Source organism: Cyprinus carpio, chromosome A23 (assembly GCF_018340385.1).
Source record: "Cyprinus carpio isolate SPL01 chromosome A23, ASM1834038v1, whole genome shotgun sequence".
In the NCBI taxonomy this organism is placed as follows: Eukaryota; Metazoa; Chordata; class Actinopteri; order Cypriniformes; family Cyprinidae; genus Cyprinus; species Cyprinus carpio.
In genome coordinates this window covers 20,409,156-20,425,075 of record NC_056594.1, presented here as the reverse complement: position 1 = coordinate 20,425,075, position 15,920 = coordinate 20,409,156, and the positions used below count along the sequence as shown (strand labels likewise).

At 39.5% G+C, this 15,920-nt stretch overlaps 1 protein-coding gene across 3 annotated transcripts in view; it reads right to left on the bottom strand.

Moving 5' to 3' along the window:
• LOC122135167 (sodium/hydrogen exchanger 9B2) overlaps positions 1 to 14,071 on the bottom strand; it is a 20,562-nt gene extending 6,491 nt beyond the window's left edge. Inside the window, exons 1-4 of one of the 3 annotated variants that reach the window (XM_042713882.1) lie at positions 13,997 to 14,071; positions 4,967 to 5,056; positions 4,088 to 4,258; positions 3,763 to 3,905 (exon numbers count right to left, since the gene is read on the bottom strand). In XM_042713882.1, the coding sequence (XP_042569816.1) occupies positions 3,763 to 3,905; positions 4,088 to 4,258; positions 4,967 to 5,056; positions 13,997 to 14,036 (444 nt within the window). In that variant the 5' untranslated portion in view covers positions 14,037 to 14,071. The remainder of the gene's footprint in view (positions 1 to 3,762; positions 3,906 to 4,087; positions 4,259 to 4,966; positions 5,057 to 13,996) is intronic. The other 2 variants (XM_042713880.1, XM_042713881.1) reach the window with 2 other exon arrangements.
• Positions 14,072 to 15,920: the final 1,849 nt, after the last annotated feature.

Here is a 15,920-nt window from a genome sequence, read left to right as displayed (position 1 = left end):
ATATATAGTTGTATTCTCAACATTGTGTGCCAAACATATAAATGTTATAAACAGCACTTAAAGCATAATAAAACAGAAACACGGTTTGAAAGCAGCAGGACAGAATAAAATCACAAACTAAATATAAATAGAAACAGAAGCACAAAATGAAAACACATTCAGCAACATGATACTGTCATTTATATTTCTGTAAATGTATGGGATACATTATTATAATCTCAATACATTTAATATTCTTAAAATACATAAAATTCAAGGTAAACGTGTCCGACAGCAAATATTACATATATTAAAAAGCTGTTTTCAGGGTTATTGAGCTCCGTCATGCACGCGCAGCGTTAAGTTCTGTTCATGAGTTACACAGATCCGCTGGAAATAAGTGTAAATAGAGTCTGAAGCTCCTCAAGACAGCGGCGAGGACGACGCTCAAGTCATACATGAATCTAGATCCAAAAACTTAATATCTTTATTCATATAACAACACGATACAACAGCTATATTTAAGAGGGAATTCCACTAAACGCTTATAAACGCGAGTTATGTGGCTACTGCAGCTTCACGGAGGTAAACAAACTCTTCTTCTGCGGCGCTTTATTGCTTTATTCCTGTGATCGACTGCGCCCTCTAGCGCCCCTCAGGCGCAGTCAGGAGCTGCGAAGAATCAGAACGAGCTTTATTAATAGCCAAGTGTGTTTACACTTATGAGGAATTTGTTTTGGTGACAGAAGCTTCCACAGCACAAACAGATTACAGTGAAAAAACACAGATAATAAAAATAGAATAAGTAAATAGGAAATAATAATATACAACAACTTTTTTAAAAATACACTTATCTATAAAATATACAATAGGTGGTATTTGTGTCTATAGGTGTGTTATGTACAAATGCAAAGTATGGTGTTTTAAACAAATAAATGTATAAATAGTGCTGTGTATTACACGTTTATTGCCAAGTGAGCTGTTCATGAGATGGATTGTCTGAGGGAAGAAACTGTTCTTATGTCTGGCTGTTCTGGTGCTCAGTGCTCTGTAGCTCAGAGAGGAAGTGTGCTGGATGTGAGGGCTCCAGATACCGCCAGCTCTTTTCCTCCCTCTGGATGAGTACAGATCTTGGAGAGTGGGGAGGGTTATCAGTGATTCGCTCTGCTGTCCAGACTATCCTCTGTGTAGTCTTCTAAGGTCAGATTTGGTGGCTGAGCTGAACCAGACAGTTATAGAAGTGCAGAGCATGGATTCAGTGATGGCAGAGTAGAACTGTTTCTGCATCTCCTGTGGCTGGTTGAACTTCCTCACCTTCTTCACAACGGAGTCAATATGAGTCTATAAGATGTTGGAGGATGTAGTGCAGTCCCATGTTTACTGCATCATCCATGGACCTGTTTGCTCAGTAAGCAAACTGCAGGGGGTCCAGCAAGGGTCCAGTGATGTCCTTCAAGTAGACCAACACCAGTCTCTCAAATGACTTCATGACCACAGATGTTAGGGTAACAGGTCTGTAATCATTTTGTCCTGTTATTTTTGGTGTCTTGGGTACAGGGATGATGGTGGAGCGTTTGACGCAGGAGGGGACTTCACACAACTCCAGGGATCTGCTGAAGATCTGTGTGAAGATGGATGACAGCTGGACAGCACAGGATTTCAGACAGGCTGGTGTCACACCGTCTGGGCCTGGTGCTTTCTTTCTCTTCTGCTTCCAGACGACCCGACGCACATCGTCTTCACTGATCTGAAGGGCAGGAAGGGGGAGAGGGGGGTTGCTGGAGGTGTTAATAGACCAATTTGGAGTAGACGTCACAGTTGCGCGATGGAAACAAGTGGAGGGAAATGGGTAAAATCCAAGGAATAAGAGAAAAAATGTATTGTTGTGCCTTTAGATGTCAGAATTGGAATGGAAATCTTTTTTATAGAATACCGACGTCAAAGACGCCATTTGAAGCTAAACGCAGACGGTTAAACGAACAGACTATGGATGAAACCTACAATGATTGCCCTACTTTTAAAGCATAAATTTGACTTAAACAATAGGTCTACATAATATTTACATATGCAGTTCATAGGGGACATATTTTATTAGCCCTACATTTAAAGGATGAAATAGCCTATTATTTAAACCTATAACATTTACCTATTTTATCTCCTATATTTTTCTCGCAGATGCAAGTTTATACCTCTTAGTTTGGACTTTATAGCTCTGTTTAACTCAACAAGAGTTTGTGAGTTTGTCCATTCTGAGGGAAAAAAAGCCCAGAAGAGTGGGATTATAATGACGATCTGATTTTTCTTATCAGAATTGTGAGGTAAAATCTTGGAACTGCAAGAAAAAAAAAGTCAGAATTTTGAAATATAAACTCAAAATTCCCTTTTTTCTTTTATTCCATGGCTTCTGTAGACTGCTACTTTAAAACGGTCATTTTCTGCCACCAGATAGGCTCCACCCACAAAAAATGTCATCACTGTTTGCAAACACTGAAATTGGTCTATAGATCCAAGGAGAGAAGGTTAGAACGGTTATGGGGTGTGAGACAGGGTTTTTCAAACCTGCAATAAAACTCATACAAATTTCCAGCCAGTTGTTGAGTCTCCTCAGTGCTGGGGGACAATGTCTTGTAGCTGGCGACGTCTTTCAGTCCTTTCCACACAGATACATGGTATTGGCTGAAAACTGGTTTCTCAGCTCTTCGGAGTCGTTCCTCTTACCCGCTCTGATCTCCTTTGTCAATGTGTTTTTGGCCTGTTTGTACAAGATTCTGTCCCCATTCTTGTAGGCATCCTCATTGGCATGACGGAGCTGTCTGAGTTTTGCAGTGAACCATGGTTTGTCGTTGTCGTAAGTTAAATGAGTCCTGGTGGGGATGCACATATCCTCACAGGAACTGATGTATGAAGTTACAGTCTCTGTGAGCTCATCCAGATCGGTGGCTGCAGAAAAAACACTCCAATCAGTGCAGTCGAAGAAGGTTTGTAAATCCCACTCTGCTTCATTGGTCCATCTTTTTACAGTCCTTAGTACAGGTTTAGGTGATTTCAGCTTCTGCCTGTAGGTTGGTATGAGATGAACCAGGCAGTGATCAGAGAGCCCCAAAGCTTCCCGTGAGACAGAGTGATATGCATCCTTTATTGTGGTATGACAGTGATCCACTATATTATTCTCTCTGCTGGGACATGTAATGTGCTGTCTGTATTTTGGCAGTTCACAGGAAAGTTTTGCTTTATTAAAGTCTCTGAGAATGTTTATAAGAGAATCTGGGTGTTGTTGCTCTGTGTTTGTGATTTGATTAGCCAGCTCTTGTAGCGCTGTGCTCACTTGCACTTGCGGTGGAATGTAATCACTCATGAGAATGAACAAGGAAAACTCCCGCGGTAACTACAATGTCCAGCAAAACATCAGAATGGTCAAAAACCAGTGAAATATTGGGTGGTGTGTACTGCAGATTGTTCAGCAATTCGTCCCTGGTGAAATTGATTGTGGGAATATATAGCTAAAAACAGGACACACATATTTAGCGGAAGTTGTCACTCTGATTTACTATTTGATTCACTATTTGGGCGGGTGTTCGGTGTGACTACCGCAGTATGTACAGTGGGTGGTGTATCGTGGTTTTCGGTTTAATTCAGTTGCCTCCTCGAAGGAAACACCCCTGGTTTTACTATATTAGTAAGGACATTTTTGAATAGTGAAAACATTATGGACCTCACAAGCATAGACAGACCTGTATACTTCAACCACTTCAGAGCAAGGAACACACACACACACACACATACAGCAGCATTGAGTCCCAGACCAGCTCTGGTGAGAATCACAGCAAGAGACACGTTCCTCAGAGCTGCAGACCAGTTCTGATCAATATACACAGCATCTGTGACGTACGGCACGTTACGCAACACCACACCAGCCAGCAGCATCCCTGAAACACACACACACAATATATGACATCAAGTTCACAGATACTGAATGCACGAGTGTGCATTTATACAAAAACAATCATAAAACACATTCATACAAATCTCTGATATATGTATTATCAGATAAAGAGTTAGTAGTCTTAAATAACTACTGCTACTTTAGCACACATTCAGGGTTGTTTACCCAGTAGGGCTGGTACTGGAGGGGTTCTGGGTAATCTGAAGACACTAATGAGTTTTCCTCCACACACGGCCGACAGGAACAGAATCACCAGTCCGAAGAGGTTCTGTCCTGGCAAACACGCGGGTCCCGTCACGGCCCAGACCACCCCGAACACCAGCAGCCCCAACAGACCTGAAACACACACACACTCAAAACCACCTTCATCTCCAGAGAGGTTTCATAATTCAGTCCTGATTCTGTAGAGACAGTTTCAACAGACTGATCGTCTTAATATCTACTTAAACACGTCATTATATGGACTGTAGAGTTAGAGGAGAACTGGCTCTCTGATGTCGCCTGGTTTCTCACAAAGCTTTTTTTCCTCCATTATCCAACATGAAGTGTATTTCATTCCTTGCCACGGCACACTAGAGGACTAAAGATATGATGCAGAATGTATTATTCTATGACCACTTACAATAAACCCCTCAGTTAGGCTGCTTAGTTAATGATATGATCAATAATTTATCCCTTTCATTTATACCCATCATTTAACCATATAATGCACATCACTATAGGCTAGTAACTAGGTGCCAAATTGTTATAAACTAATTATACAACTACAATAAGTATGTCCAACTTTACCCGCATGCAGAAAGTATACTCATGTAATGTTATATAAACTATATGCTATATATCTCAAATGCTTCTTTATATTGTTGCAAAATGTATCATCCAGCTCTAATCTGATAAATGCTTATATAAGTCATAAAGATATTAAGATAGTATGAACATTAAAATCATGAATTTCTCTAAAGCTGCTTTGAAACACTTGTACTATGAAAAGAGCTATATAAGTTCAAACATTTTTGAAGAGAAAAAAATAACAGCAACACACACCTTTTGTAATGACAGAAGCAGAAAAGCCATGTGGTTTGTAGCCGAGCAGTTTCCCACAGTATTCCGATGGTTTGGATGCTGTTTTCTGACCTGAGAGAAACAATAGATAACTTTTTACAACCCCTGGTTCTCTGAACCATTGAGTGGTGAGATCTATCAATGAGAAGGGCATCTGTGCAGAAGCATCCAATTGCACCAAGTCTGGCTTGACAGACTGGAGCGTGTGCCCAGTGGCAGGTAAGGCCCTTAACCGAGCGCATAAAGCCCCTGCACAGAAGAGAATGGAGAAGAGTGTAAAGCAGAAAAAATACTTTCATGTTGTTTTTTCACCATGTGGTGGTGCGGCTGACACAGAACAACATACACTGTTTGCATTCAGTGGATACTCTCCAAATTGGTGCTAGGGTGATGTGGAGTTGACGAATTGTTGAATAATTGTTGTTTATTTTGTACACAAAAAGTATTATCGTAGCTTCGTAATATTACGGTTGAACCCCTGATGTCACTTGGATTATTTTACAGATCTCCTTGCTACGTTTCTGGACGTTGATCGTCTAAGGACCCTTGCTGTCTGTTGGAGGGTCAGAGAGCTCTCAGAATGCATAAAAAATGGAACGACATGAGGGTGAGTAATTAATGACAGAATTACTCTCCCAGTTTCAGCTGCACACATCTGAATATTTGGGTTGAACTGTTCTGGAACAGTGTTGTGTATACAACTTAACCACTGATTTCTAGTTTTGTTCACTTTTGGAAGGCCAAACAAAGTAGTTTCGCTTTCACAATGAAACACACAGCGTCTCCACAACATGGTGCCAGCGGCAGCAATAATACTACAGCATGAATAAAAGTTACTCTTTCTTTTTCTTTGTGTGAACATTTGGGCGGTGTTATGCAAATCTTCCCACATAGTGACGTAGAGATGTGGGGGCGTGTTTAAACGAGGTGTTTTAGGAGGGTGTGGATGAGTCTTAACTTTTATAAAGAATATCTCTTTGGGTTTCAGACTTTAGTCTTTGCAGCTTATCTATTCACAAACAGCTTGTAACACTCCAAAGAGAAAGGAAACTTGAAATTGCATCATATGACCCCTTTAATGTTGATAAAGCACTAATTGTCAGAGACTTCAATATTCAAGTTATTAATATAAATGATGCATTAGGACTTGCATTTACAGACTTAATAAACTCTTCTGGAGTCAAGCTAAACATAACCAGGCCCACTCCTCATTTTAATCATTCGCTAGATTTAATTATATCACATGGAATTGATCTTAATGATATAGATATCGTACCTCAAAGTGATGATGTTACTGACCATTTCCTTGTATCGTGCATGCTGCCTATTACTGATATTAACTATATGGCTTCGCGTTATCGTCCGGGCAGAACTATTGTTCCAGCCAACAAAGATAGATTCATAAATAACCTGTCTTATTAATCTCAACTGCTCTGTATACCCATAAATACACATGAACTAGACGAAATGACTGGCAACATGGGCACTATCTTCTCTAATACATTAGAAGCTGTTGCCCCCATCAATTAAAAAAGTTTAGAGAAAAACGTACTGTGCCATGGTACAACAGTAATACCCACGCTCTCAAGAAAGAAACTCGTAGTCTTGAGCGCAAATGGAGAAAAACTAACTTGGAAGTTTTTAGAATTGCGTGGAAAAAACAGTATGTCCAGCTATAGACAGGCTCTAAAAACTGCCAGGGCCGAGCATATCCACAAACTCATAGAAAACAACCAAAACAATCCAGGGTTTTTATTTAGCACAGTGGCTAGATTAACAAATAACCAGACGCCACCCGATCTAAATATTCCCTCACATAGATAACATCAGAAATACAATAACAAATGTAGATTCTACAGCGTCTAATACTTTAGGTTTATCTATCGCACCCAAAGATAAACTGGCAGTGCTTTACAACTATAGGACAGGAAGAGCTAAATAAACTTATCACTCCATCTAAACCAACAACATGTTTATTAGATCCTGTACCCACTAAATTACCTGAAAGAGTTGTTACCTGTAGCAGAAAAACCGCTTATCAATATTATTAACTCGTCGTTATCTTTAAGTCACGTCCCAAAACAATTCAAGCTGGCGGTTATTAAGCCTCTTATTAAGAAACCACAACTAGATCCTAGTGAACTGGCAAATTACAGACCCATTTCAAATCTTCCGTTTACATCTAAAATGTTAGAAAAATTGTGTCTGTGTGGTCCTTGCTGCAAAAAAATTATTTCTATGAAGAATTTCAGTCAGGTTTCAGGCCCCACCATAGCACATAAACTGAACTTGTTAAAATGAAAAAAATGACTTGCTTCTTGCGTCAGACCAAGGTTGCATCTGTGGGATTACACATTTGTACTATGTTAAATCTAGTTTCCAATGTTATAGTATGTACATTGGGTTCTACATTTTGAGGTTAAGGTTATGACATTCTGAGATGATCAAGTCAAGCAGCCCAGGTTTCTGAGACATTAACCTTTTGTCTTCATGCACTTCCTGACTATAAGGCAAGGTCCAAAGATAAAGGTGCCTGCTAAACAGCTGTGCCTTTGTTTCTATGATAATGTGAAGGCATGGGTGATACTGTCAGGCACCTCTGTATTTAAATGACACTGTTATGCTGATGAGATCAAGGCTGATTCCATTTGCTTGCTTTGTTTAAATTGTCTCCACCTCTATGTATCCATCCCCCTTGAAATGTATATAAACTCCAAAGTATCACTGCTTTGGTGAGACTTTTGATGACTGCAGCGCCATCCAGCGCGTTCTCAATAAAGAATTCTGCTGAACATTACCCAAGAGTCTCCTGGTCTTCGCTTCTGAGTTTCCAACACATCTCATTGCTAGTTTTACTTGATGGTGTAGAGATGGTGTAAAATAGGGGCCACCTGATTCAAACCTTTTTTTTTCACAAAATTGATGACCTCAGTGATTGAATGCCACACTGCTATTTTTTTGAACACACCCCTTTCAACTAATTGCCCAATTGCACAGCCTTACGAGCATGCATATCATGAATGCTGGGACTTGTTTGTTTTCTGAGAATCTACTGCACCTACTGGTAACTTGTTTGCCACGTAGCAATAAAAAATATACTAAAAACCTGGATTATTCTGGTAAGTCACATTGTACTGCTATTATTTTGAACAATACTGTATATACAAAATGTAAACAAAGCAGTGCTTGCTTACCACTTTGAATATCAGTAATGTTGATAACTTTAATCATTTTAAGCGCCTTATGTTGCTTATCAAAACATTTGTGTATTACAATGATTGGGAAAGATCACTTAACATTTCATTTTCATCCCAACACTACAACCCTCAATCACTTACTTGTTTTCATCACTAACTAAACTAAACATCCAGTCAGAGCTCCCGACAGAGTCCCGACGCCGATTCAACATGTTGAATCGTGCAAACTACCGCCGGCGTGAGCTCGACGATTGGAACACACCAAACAAACTAGCCTGACTGTCGCTTGCCGTCGCCACCCTATTCCATCTAAGCTCCTAAAAGAGGTGCTTCCAGAAGTCATAGATCCTCTTCTGACTATTATTAATTCATTATTGTCATTAGGATATTTCCCCAAAACCTTCAAACTGGCTGTTATTAAGCCTCTCATAAAAAAAAAAAAAAAACACAACTTGACCCCAAAGAACTAGTTAATTACAGACCGATCTCGAATCTCCCTTTTCTGTCCAAGATACTAGAAAAGTTAGTATCCTCACAATTATATTCCTTCTTAGAGAAAAAAGGTATCTGTGAGGCAGTGGCGGCTACTGGTCTGTTAGAGAGGGGAAGCTCATTTTCGGCCTACATCATAAAATTGTCTATTTATTTAAAAGTAAATTCTGCCCTACGTTCCTTTTCAAGAAAATGCTCTGTGACCCTGTCGTACCAACTAGGAGTCTTTTCAAGTGACTTGACCAGTGTCCTCTCAATGGCCAGCAGAGCTAGGCTGCTTAAACAGCCTTGGCCCATTGTGTTTCGGGTGTAGGACTTGAGTCGCTTTAAACAGGAGAAGCTCCTTTCTACACCTGCAGATGTAGCTCCAATTGTTGCCACTAATGAGAACAGTTTGTAAAGCTGAGGCATTGCACTGTCCAACTCCATGTCTTTAAGGAACACCAAGTAATCACACAGCTTTCCCCTGTTACCCAGCAAGTCCTGATCTGAATACAGGACTTGAAGTTCTGACCTCAGTCTTCCTGAATCAAAGTGATGGCCATAACTTTTCAGGACACTTTGGAAGGCCTCCTCTGGAAATACTGAATGAACGATCTAAAAAAAAAAATTAAACTCTGTAAAACTGAAACAAGGAATGTGGTGTATAATTGTGTGAAATGTATGATGAAAATCAAGAAATTTCGCCAAGCAAATATCAAAGAAATAGGTTGCAGCAGTTTTTTATTTCGACTGAACTTGAGAAATCCGCGATGGGACTGAGCGCGAATAGCTTCAGTGATTCCTTATAGTACAGAATCGCTGTCAGTCAAAAGGAGATGCAGTCTTTCGACAGACCCTCCAATCATCACGCAGAAGCTCGGAGTCCGGGCCAGCCCACTCCCCATTCACCCCAAGAGACGCTGAGCGTCCGTGGGCGGGACATAATCGCAGCGTTTATCCAATGACCGTCTAGTTTCGAAGCGCTGAAAAAAAACGTTCAAAGCAGCCCCATTGAAGTCAATGGACGCTGGGCTTCAATAGGGAAATGCACTGTGACGCTGCGGGAATGTATGAGAAGGAAATCAAGTCAGCCGACCTGCTATATGTAACTGATTCTGAACGAACTCGTCTTTGAGATGAACGTTTTCTAACGCATTTTTAAGTCAATAAAATGTTAATACAATAGTACATATTTGACCATTAATTTTGTGACATTATAAGGGAAGCCGAGCTTCCCTTGCATTCTTAAAGAAATCGCCACGGCTGTGAGGATTTCCAGTCAGGATTTAGATCGTATCATAGTACTGAGACTGCTCTCCTTAGAGGAGGACAATTTAATGTTAATAAAACTCACAATAAATTTCAGTTAATGTCTCAGAATGTGTATTTATTGTTTGTAATTTCACAGTTGTAATACCATAAAATGTTATTGAGGTTGGAAAGTGCTGCATTTCTATCACGAATGTGCTGAATCTGCTGATGTAATTACAACCGCTAGGTGACAGAGAAGGGGAGGGGGAGGCCGGGGCAGAGCTGAGCGCTTGTGCCTCTGTTGATAAAAAGAGTTCACTCTCAGCTCTGAGAAGTGTTGAGAAAAGAAACCTCGTAAAGGAGCCTCCCTTCTGGTATCAACCAATCATCATAGAGACGTAAATTACGTGATATTAGTTTGAGGTTTGAACGTCTCGCGCTGCGCTGATAATGTACCAAGTATTATGATGAGCAGCGATATTGAATATTTTATCGCCAACAGATTTACCAAGCTTTCATTCAAACAGTATATATACAAATTTAAAAAAGGGAGAACAAGCCTAAGCTAAATATAGGCGACACCAGTCTGCTTAATTAAATAGCACAACAGGCAGCTCTCTTTTAACACAGACTTTTAAGAAGGGATGGATGTTTGCTTCAAGTGATAGGACAGGTCAGTGAAATTATATTATATTGTTGTATGTGTAACGTTTTCTTTAAGTTTTCTGACTAAAAGCAACCAAAAAGCCATTTTAAAGCGGTTAAGCAAATAATAATAATAATCGGCAGGGATCCCAAACCAATAAAATTAGTGTGTCTCCTCTATTTTAAAACCCACGAGCCGCCACTGTCCTTGGGAGATATCATCAGGAAACACGGTGTTAGCTTTCACCGTTATGCTGATGATACTCAGATCTATATTTCTTTGTGGCCCGGCGAATCATACCAATTTGAAAAACTAACGGAATGCATAGTCGATATAAAAAACTGTATGATGAGTAATTTCTTACTGCTAAATTCTGAAAAAACAGAGGTGTTAATGATAGGACCTAAAAACTCTGCATGTAATGACCTAGAACGCTGTCTAAGACTTGATGGCTGGTCTGTCAATTCTTCATCAGTTAGGAACCAAGGTGTGCTATTTGATAGCAAAGCCACGTTTCTAGCATTTGTAAAACTGCATTTTTCCATCTCAAAAATATATCTAAATTACAACCTATGCTCTCGATGTCAAATGCAGAAATGTTAATCCATGCGTTTATGACCTCAAGGTTAGACTATTGTAATGCTCTATTGGGTGGTTGTTCTGCACGCTTAGTAAACAAACTCCAGTTAGTCCAAAATGCAGCAGCTAGAGTTCTTACTAGAACCAGGAAGTATGATCATATTAGTCCGGTCCTGTCAACACTGCACTGGCTCCCTATTAAACATCGTATAGATTTTAAAATCTTGCTTATTACTTATAAAGCCCTGAATGGTTTAGCACCTCAGTATTTGAACGAGCTCTTGTTACATTATAGTCCTCCACGTCTGCTGTGTTCTCAAAACTCTGGCAATTTGATAACACCTAGAATATCAAAATCAACTGCGGGCGGCAGATCCTTCTCCTATTTAGCGCCCAAACTCTGGAATAACCTACCTAACATTGTTCGGGAGGCAGACACACTCTTGCAGTTTAAATCTAGAGTAAAGACCCATCTCTTTAACCTGGCTTACACATAACATACTAACACATTTCTAATATTCAAAAGATTTTTAGGCCGCATTAATTAGTTCAACCGGAACCAGGAACACTTCCCATAACACCTGATGTACTTGCGACATCGTTAGAAGAATGTCATCTACGCTAATATTAGTCAAGTCAAGTCACCTTTATTTATATAGCGCTTTAAACAAAACAGATTGCGTCAAAGCAACTGAACAACATTAATAAGGAAAACTGTGTCAATAATGCAAAATGACAGTTAAAGGCAGTTCATCATTGAATTCAGTGATGTCATCATGCAGCTCAGTTCAGTTTAAATAGTATCTGCGCAATCATTTGCAATCAAGTCAGCGATATCGCTGTAAATGAAGTGTCCCCAACTAAGCAAGTCAGAGGCGACAGCGGCAAGGAACCAAAACTCCATCAGTGACAGAATGGAGAAAAAACCTCTGTTACTCTCTTATTCCGAGATCACCGTAGCCACCAGATCCAGTCTGTATCCAGCCCAGATGGTGGATCAGCACCTAGAAAGGACCTCTACAGCCCTGAAAGACAGCGTAGACCAGGACTAGAGCCCCAGAGACAGATCCCCTGTAAAGACCTTGTCTCAGACGACCACCGGGACAAGACCACAAGAAACAGATGATTCTTCTGCACAATCTTACTTTGCTGCAGCCTGGAATTGAACTGCTGGTTTCGTCCGGTCAGAGGAGAACTGGCCCCCCGACCGAGCCTGGTTTCTCCCAAAGTTTTTTCTCCATTCCACCAACGAAGTTTTTTTTCCTCCTCCTTCCTTATTAGTTGACAATTAATAAAAATCCAGCGATATCATCGACTTGATTGCACAGATACTATTTAAACTGAACTGAGCTGGATGATGACATCACTGAATTCAATGATGAACTGCCTTTTACTGAAAACTGAGTGTTTACTATTATCATTTTGCATTATTGACACAATATTTTTCTAATTAATTCTGTACAGTTGCTTTGACACAATCTGTATGGTTAAAAGCACTATATAAATAAAGGTGACTAGATCACAAACCAAATTTGATCTGTTGTGATATCATGCATCACACGGAAATAAAATATCCCCACCAACAAAAGAACATATTACAAAATAACAAACTGTAAACAGAAGTAGATATTTCACATGAATCAACTGTAATTTATGCAAAACAAAGATTAAAATGCGGTCTACATCAAAGACTTAAAGCACATACAGGAGGTGAATAATAGCCTTTTTAAACTGATTTTTTTTTTTCTTTATTGCACTCTAAATCAAATGTCTATTTTACAATGATGAACGGTCATAATATAATCTGTGCCCCATAGTTTTGTAATGAACACTAATTGAACAGAAAATAACATCGCAATATAGTAGTGTGCTTATCATTTGGCAAAGGGAAAGTCGTGGCCTAACGGTCAGAGTGTTGGACTTGCAGCCCAAGGGTTGTGAGTTCGAGTCTCATGCCGGCAGTGATTGTAGGTGGGGGGAGTGAATGTACAGCGCTCTCTCTACCCTCAATACCATGACTGAGGTGTCCTTGAGCAAGGCACTGAACCCCCAACTGCTCCCCGGCGCCGCAGCATAAATGATACCCACTGCTCCGGGTGTGTGTTCATGGTGTGTGTGTGTGTTCACTGCTGTGACTGTCAACTAAAATCCATCAAAGCGATTATGATTCTTGCCTTTCTGTCTCACCATACTTGGCTATATGTCACGTCACAAAAAAAAAAGGATGGTTGCGGTGGGATTTAGGCAAAGCGCAATGTTCACGCACAGCTGATTACTGACATCTCCATTCACAGTCAGTAAATACTGTTTATTTTATGACTCCTCCGTATCCAGTTTAATTTGCATACATTTTATTCTTGCATTGATGTAACGTTTATAGCAATTTTGCTCTTTGACAGTCACTTTAAGATAATGTAACTATATAACTACAGTAGCCTATTTTATTATTGTGTGTATCAGTTTAAAAAATCAAATGATTGGGACACTTTTTGTCATTGAAATGGCTTGGAAAAGTGTCCCAGTCAACCTGAATTCACCCTACTCTTTGAAATCATAATTGCATTACAGTATGTTGTTTTAAACCCCAAATACTTCTAACTTTATTATATTTTACTTCTAACTTCATTATAATTCTTCATTAATAATTATTTAGTTATTTGTAATGTTAATTGTAAAAATAAAATAGTAATTATAATAAAAAATTATTTAAAAGTAGTTTCAATGTAGCAAGCTACTTTTTCAGAAGGGTAGCTTGAATGTAGCTTAACTACTTTCATTTACGAGTAGCTTGTAGCTGGTCAAGCTACAGTTTCAGAGTAGCTACCCCAACACTTGTTGTGTGTGTGTGTTTTGTTGGTTACTCACAGTTTTCTGTTTGTTCTGCTGTAAGACTTTCCTCACCCATTTCTTCAGACGTCTGCAAGTGAACTTCGACCGACGTGAACCTACACACACACACACACACACACACACACACACACACACACACGTGTGCACACACACACGTGCGCGCACACACATGCGCACACACAGTTTAATCATTAAAGCATGTTGATTCCTTCAGTTATACTTCATAACATCATAATTCTCAATGTTATCTATCTTGATGATAAACACGATTCAAGGTTTTGAATCTCTCTTAACGCTTTGTTTTAGAAGATAATGAAAAAGAAAAATTAAAAAAAAAAATTAAAAAATTTTGCTAACAAATGTTCATGAATGTAGAGTATGAAGTAACAGATTAAGTAAAAAGTTTCTAATGGAACTGAACTTCATTATTGCACAATCCTGCATATTATTAGCTAAAGTTATTAATTATTAGTTAATTGAACTCTATAAAGTGGGGTTCCACAAATGCTGTCCTGCAGATTTCAGCTCAAACTTTGATCATACACACCTAAATGAGCTAATTAAGCTCTTCAGAAGGACTAGACCATTCAGAGAACCAGATTAAAGGTTAATGGTACGGTTCACTTTAGGCTCTTAAACTGATACACTGACTGTAACTAAACATCATAACTTTAAATAACAATATAGTCACCTTTAACCTTTCATGTCATAGGAATGCACATAAGCTTACACTAAACCACAAAAAATGAGTTCTTGGGTGGTTTTGTCAGGTTTAGCTCACTTCTGGAGGCAAATCTGTCCCCAAAATATGGTAAAAAGGAACATATGAACAATAACAGCAATTTACTGTTCAGATGGACAACACAAATAAAACATAAAAGAAAATGAATGTCAGTCTCACCTGCTGAAAGCTCTGAGAGAAGCAGCAACTGATTCACACACACACACACACACAGACATGAGTCTCACAGCATATGATGTGTGTGAATCAGTGTGTGTGTGTTCATCACATGAGCTCTGCTCATCACAGCATCTGATGAACACCTTCAGACAGTGAGCTGAAGATGTGTGTGTAACGTCACACATCACTCACGCTATTTGTTTTATAGTACTGATGTTTATATCCATTTATTCCTGTTTATAGTCCAGCTGTCTGTGCCACGAGTGTGATGAATGACATGCGTGGAGCCGCCGGTGCCCGTGTGTGTGAACATCACTGGACCTGCAAACCACTTCCATTTATAGTCACCGGCCTGCCAGGGTGTGTGTGTGTAATGACATTCTGTCTTAGTGTCTTTTCACCATCATGAATATCTCTCGTTCACACGCACGCACACACACACACACACACACACACACTCGCTTGAATCGGATTGAAGCAGAATTATAGTAATGAAGAAAAAACAAGAGTTTAAATTCATGTTGCAAATTCTTAGAAATGTTCTGTTACTGTGTTGACAGCAATGACTCATGTCACACACACACACACACACAGTGTTATTGTTGTCTGCTCAGCATCTGGTGTGTCAGCAATACTCGTGTCATCTGGAAAAACGCCACAAGATTCTGTTGCATTTTAGTTTGACTTTCCTGATCAGAGACACACGACACACACATGAAAGAATCAGTGAAGCAGTGAATCAAGATGAAGAACATCAGTTCTAACCCTAACCCAACAGAAACATTGTTTTTATATTTACCTTTTGGACAGCTAGTGGATACAGATCTGCACACACAGACACACACACACACACACACACACACACACACACACACACACACACACACACACACACACACACACACACACACAGTAACTGTGAGTTACAAACATTACTGTTATTAACAACAGACAGAGAGACATGGGTGAAGTGCAACACTTTATTATTATCATTATACTGCTGCTTATGGACATACGGCTGATGACACAAACCTACAA